The sequence below is a fragment of the Nicotiana sylvestris genome, chromosome 1, assembly GCF_000393655.2.
Source record: "Nicotiana sylvestris chromosome 1, ASM39365v2, whole genome shotgun sequence".
Lineage (NCBI taxonomy): Eukaryota > Viridiplantae > Streptophyta > Magnoliopsida > Solanales > Solanaceae > Nicotiana > Nicotiana sylvestris.
The window spans coordinates 8,477,732-8,484,408 of NC_091057.1; the positions used below are offsets into that span (position 1 = coordinate 8,477,732).

Genomic DNA, 6,677 nt, shown 5'->3' on the forward strand with positions numbered 1-6,677 from the left:
CTAAACATAGAGTTTTTCCTATCAGACACTTCAACTAAATCACAAATGTACCAATTACACACTTTGTAGTGACATGGCAGACTGCATGGGGAAGGGCGCGTGAACGTGAAAAAAACTTGTTGATTGTTATTATTATTATTATTATTATATTATAACTATTATAGCCCTAACTTTTACCCTCTTCTTCTTCCCGTGAGAACCCATCATTTTTCCTCTTAATTTTTTTGCCCTTTTGTTGCATATAAAGCTCACTTCTTTGAAGCTCTCTTGAATTTGATTTCATCTTCTTCACATCTGGAAATGTTGGTGGCTCCTTTGAAGGCCACCATTTGAATGAAAAATGGTCTTTGTCAATTAGAAAATTTTTCACACCTTTCTCACCAACATATGCAGGTATGTAACCGCTTAACAGTGTTTCAGAGAAACAGAATTCAGCTTTTGCAATTCCTAAAGAACTCACAACAAAGAAAAGTTCTTGAACAGAATTATATAAGAGAGAAAGAGAGAATGAGAGGAGACGGTAAATCTGATCCAGAAAAGAAACTTACAAGCAGTTTTAAAGTACGAAATTCTATCTAATATCTATAACTACTAATTGAAATTACAAAGTTACCCCTCTCCCTAATTTGGCATGTTACAACTACTCCCTCCCTAAGAATCCTTGTCCTCGAGGATTAAACAAAGGAAATTGCTGCTGGAGTGTATGAAGATCTACCCAAGTGCTATCTTCAGGAGCACAATTAAACCACTTCACTAAGACTTGTGTGACTGCACGATTATTCTTGGGCACAACTCTTCTGTCTATAACAGCTTCAGGCTCTAGTATAACATGACCATGTCTGGAAAGAGAGATGGGAGGGTGAGGGACAACATGTTTGTTGCCAATCTTCTTCTTCAGTTGTGACACATGAAAAGTATGATGAATCTTAGCATGTGAAGGCAATTCCAATTGATAAGCTACCTTACCAATCCTTTTAATAACTGGAAAAGGACCAAAGTACTTAGGACCAAGCTTCTGGTAGCATTGTCCCCTCAAGGATACCTGCCTATAAAGCTGTAACTTTACATACACAACATCACCTACAGTAAATTCTCTCTCAGACCTTCTCTTATCAGCTTGATGTTTCATTCTTGTCGAGCCAATATCAGCTGATGCTTTAGCAGTCTGATAGTTTCCTCCCTAGCTTGCAAGCTTCTATCTACAGCTTCAATCATGGTACCTTGTGGAAAGTAAGGAATATGTAAAGGAGGTTGTTGTCAGTATACCATCTCATAAGGTGTCATCTGAATAGAGGAGTGACAATTGGTGTTGTACCACCACTCTGGCAATGGTAACCACTGAACCCATTCCTTCGGTCTATCACCACACATACATCTTAAGTATCCCTCCAAACATTTATTCACAGCTTCAGTTTGTCCATCACTCTGAGGATGGTAGGCTGAAGAGTGATGTAATGCCACACCTTACATGCTAAACAACTCTTGCCAGAACTCACTTAAGAACACAGTGTCTCCGTCACTAACAAATGTTTGGGGCAATCCATGTAATCTGCATATGTTGTCCAGAAACAGCTTGGCTATATCAATTGCTGTGTAAGGGTGAGATAGCCCCATAAAGTGAGCATATTTACTTAGTCTGTCTACTACCACCAAAATAATAGACTTATTATGGGATTTGGGAAGTCCTTCAATGAAATCGAGGCTAATGTCTTGCCAAATTCTTTCAGGAATTGGCAGTGGTTGTAGCAAACCAGGAGATGCCACATGCTCAATTTTGTTCTGCTGACACACTACACATTCTCTAACATAGTTATGCACTTCTTTATTCATACCCTTCCAATAGAAGATCAGTTTCAGCCTCTGCAATGTAGCTTCCATACCTGAGTGTCCACCGATAGGACTATCATGATAAATCTGCATTAATTGCTCTCAGTCCAGCTATGTGCCCAATCACCAACTTCCCTTTTCTGTACAACAAGCCATCTCTCAATATATAACCAGGTTTACAGGAACTATCAACAGATAATTCTCGTAATATGCTCAAGATATGTTTATCATTGCTATAAGAGTCCTTTACATGCTGTAAAAGAATACCAGTAATTACTGACATATCATGTAGTTGGGGTGGTTGATCAGACCTTCTTGATAAAGCATTTGCAGCAAAATTTTCACTCCCCTTCTTATAAACTATAGAGTAGTCATACCCCATGAGCTTAGTCAACCACTTTTGCTGGCTAGGAGTGGTAATCCTTTGTTCCATCAAGTATTTTAAACTCCGATGATCAGCTTTGATGACAAAATGGCATCCTATTAAGTAGGGCCTCTATTTTTGCACAGCCATCACATTTGCCAACATTTCTTTCTCATAGACAGATAAGGATGAATACCTTGGTCCCAAAGCTTTACTCATGAAAGCCAAGGGATGTCCTTTTTGCATCAACACAGCTCCTACTCTGGTCGAACATGCATCAGCTTCAATGACAAATTCCAGAGTAAAATCTGGCAGTCCTAGCACAGGTGGAGAAACCAAGGCTTCTTTTAGTTTCTGAAATGCAAAATCAGCTTCATCTGACCACCCAAATGCCTCCTTTCTCAATAAGTTAGTCAAAGGTCTAGCAATAATACCATATCCTTTTATAAATCTCCTATAATACCCCGAGAGACCTAGAAAACCCCTTAGTTCTTTAACTGCCTTAGGCCTAGGCCAAGTTTGCATTGCTTCTATCTTTTTAGGATCAGCAGATACCCCCTTAGAAGATATAATGTGGCCTAAATACTCCACTTCATTCTGAGCAAAAGAACACTTACTGAGTTTGACATATAAGCAATTATCTTCCAACATCTTGAATATCAGTTCCAAATGTTATAAATGACTGCTCCAAGAAGAACTACTAGAATATCATCAAAGAACACTAGAATAAACTTTCTAAGATAATGCTGAAAAATGTGGTTCATTAAACTTTGGAAAGCGGATGGTGCATTTGTTAGTCCAAATGGCATCACCACGAATTCATTGTGCCCGTGGTGTGACCGAAATGCTGTCTTCTCTATATCATCATCAGCCATCCTTATTTGATGATACCCAGATCTCAAATCCAATTTAGAGAAATATTGCGCTCCTCCCAGTTCATCAAGCAGCTCCTCTATCACAGGTATAGGGAATTTGTCCTTGACAGTGGCTTTATTCAATTCCCTATAGTCTATACAAATCCTCCATTATCCATACTTCTTCTTAACCATCACTATTGGTGATGAATAAGGACTCACACTTGTTCTAATTACTCCAAAATCAAGCATCTCTCATACTTGCTTTTCAATCTCATCTTTCTGAATAGTTGGATATCTGTACCATCTTACATTGATAGGAGAAGTCCCTTCTTTCAAAATGATTTTATGATCATGTGCTCTATGTGGTGGCAAGCTAGTAGGAATACTGAAAACCTTAGAGTATTTATCAATAAGGGATTTCACATCAATTGAAATACCCATCTCCTGATTTTGCAATGTATGAGCAGCACGCTGTCTGAGTTTCACCATTGTGACTGCCATCATGGATAATTGGGCTGGTTTTTGTATCAATTTCTGTAATTTTTTGTTGTCCACCCATTGATTCTCAGGAGGTTGACTTCCCCTTAATGATACTTTCTGTTTCCCCACCAAAAACTCCATTTTGAGCTGCCTGAAATTCCATTTGATATCACCAGTGTAACCAACCATTGTATTCCCAAAACTACATCATATCCCCCTAATGGTAGTATTAGTACATCAGAGGAAAATTCAACCCCTTGCATTTTCCAAGAAAATGTCCCAGACACACGAGAACTGCTAATCTTGCTTCCATTAGCAACTGCAACTGAGACAGCGGGAATGACTTTCAAAGGACACCCTAACCTCTTTGCAGCATCAAGATCCAAGAAATTATGGGTGCTACCTGTGTCAATGAGGATGTGCACTATCTTTCCTTTGACTGATCCCCTAACTCGCATAGTTCTATAATCATGAGCTCTAGATATGGCATGAACTGAGACTTGAGGGCTCTTCAGTAACTCTTCCCCTTCCTCTGTGATTTCTTCCTCAACTTCATGGAAATCTTGATGCTGCTCTTCTTCTTCCTCAGCCTCCAATAGATACAATTGTCTTCCTTTCCTACAGTTGTGTCCTGGCACATACTTCTCGTCACACCAATAACACAATCCTTTAGACCTCTTTTCATCCATTTCAGCACCAGTTAGCAGTCGAGTGGGTTTATTGAAGGTTTTGGTAGGGATGTTCTTGATTGGGTTTGGTTTGTAAGATTGGTTGAAAATAGGTTTTGGATTGGGTAGTATGGAAGAATTGGCTTTGGAATAAGATGAATTAGTGGTTCTTTGAAGACTCGAGGATTTTTCTACTAATTTGGCTTGGCTGTAGGTTTTCATCAATGTTCTTGGATTTAACAGTCTTACTTGCACAGATATTTCAGGTTTCAACCCAGCGAACAAACAACTAATAGCCTCTTCTGTTAGTTCTACTTCATTCAACAACTCATCAAATTGATCAAGAAAGTCTTGCACAGTACCTGTTTGTCTTGACGCCACCAACTCAGACATATGATCAAGATAAGTAGAAGCACTAAATCGATGTCGCAAAGCTCGAACATACTCTTCCCACTCTGGAAACTCACGAGAAAATCTGGTCTTCATATACATCAGATGCCAATGTAAAGCACGCCCCTCTAAATGAACTGCAGCAACATTCACCTTCATATCATCTGGTGTATCACCCACCTCAAAAAACTGCTCACATTTGTAAACCCAACCCCTCAAATCTTCACCATTGAACCTAGGAAAATCAATACGTGAATACCTTGTATTGGCTCGATAATGAGATGCTGCAGAACCCCAGTTTTTGAAGTGCCAACTTCCTCTGCTCTAATTGGAGATTTCCGATCATTTCCCATGGCCAAGAACATCTGCCGAAATTCCTCCATGGATTTATCATGTTTCTCGTTCAAAGCCTTCATCTTTTCACCGAGTCCATCAACCTCATGCCGCAACTCGTTGTATTTTTGTCATGACCCAAAATTCACTAAGAGTCGTGATGGCCTCGCACATCGTGTCAGGCAAGCCAACCAAAATACTTAATTAAATTTTAATTTTAGTATTTGTTTAAAATCTTTTCTTTATACATTAAACAACGAATAATGGAATTTACAGAAATAACCATGAAGTCTTTAACAAACTTAATATTGAATAATCCAAAAATCCTCCCAGAACCCTGTGTCACAAGTGCATGAGCAATTTCTAGGAAATAATGTAATACCACAACCGTCCGGAATACAACAATGGACAGAAAATAAATACAGAAAACTGAAAGAGACTCTGCTGGCGGCGGGCCGCCTCGAGAAGTGCAGCTCACCTAAGTCTCCGTGTCAACCATGCTGTCACGCCCAATAGGCCACTAGAGATGCATGTGCCTGTGCAACAAAAATGCACAGAAGTGTAGTATGAGTATGAAACAACGTGTACCCAATGAGTATCCCGTCTAATCTCGAAGAAGTAGAGACGAGAGGTCGACTTCGACACTTACTAGTGGTCCAATAATGATATATTATTAATGCGAATAATCGAGGATTTATTAAGAATGACAGTAATTTTAAGTAAGTCATGAACATGTGAAAGCTCCTTTTTATATTAAAAGTCTCTAGATTCATAATCCAATAGTTTCCAATTATCTCAAGTCGGAGAGAGCAAATATCAATCTCAAATAATCTCAAGGCAAACAAACATGCGCAAATCATGCCGAGGACGTACGACCCGCTCCAACAGAAATGAAAACTGTGCAATGCCGAGGTTCGAACAGCTCGAACCATATATGCATCTATTACCCTACTCGTGAACTATCCTGCGACGCGGTCAACATAAAATAAACAAATACCCTGTTCGCGAATCATACATTCGACGCATGCACACATCGAAATACATGCTCAAACAGCCAATTAAGGATTTATTGAGGAACATTTATCCAAATAAAAGTCATTCCTCTTTTAACAATTTAAGAAAAGAAGTTTAATCCTTTTAGAAATTCATTTACTAATTCAATGTGATTTAAGCAATTCAAGTTGTCAATAAGTTTACAATTAATCCAAGTATAGGATGCTTTTGGGTCCTAGACTACCCAGACAATAGTATAATAGTAGCTACTCACGGACTCTCGTCACCTCGTGCGTACGTAGCCCCCATAAATAGGAGCACATAACCAGTTAACTCACCTATGGGGACAATTTCCTCTTACAAGGTTAGAAAGGAGACTCACCTCGCTCCGGAGATCCATAATCGGCATTCCACGCTCCTCCGAAGACTTAAATCGACGCACAATGCTCCACAACTAGCCAATGATTATACAAATCCATTAAGATATGCTAAGGTACTCATTATAATCCAATTTATAACAATTCCTAACCCCGATCGAAAAGTTGACAAAAACGCCCTAGGGCCCACGTGCTCGGATTCCAAAAAAAAATTCGAAGATAAAGTTTACCCATGAACTCACGAACTCAAATATATGATTTTCTCTTAATTCCATACCCAAAATCGTGGTTAAATTCCAAGAATATAAATTCTATGTCTTTCTACCAAAACCCCATATTTCTACCAATTTACATGCTAAAATCCATACATAATCGATGTATTTAACTC

The 6,677-nt window shown here is 38.9% G+C and overlaps 1 protein-coding gene across 1 annotated transcript; it reads right to left on the reverse strand.

Moving 5' to 3' along the window:
• Positions 1 to 1,903: 1,903 nt before the first annotated feature.
• LOC138889842 (uncharacterized) lies at positions 1,904 to 2,260 on the reverse strand. Its single transcript, XM_070173181.1, has one exon. It carries the CDS (start codon positions 2,258 to 2,260, stop codon positions 1,904 to 1,906), a length of 357 nt encoding a protein of 118 aa, XP_070029282.1.
• Positions 2,261 to 6,677: the final 4,417 nt, after the last annotated feature.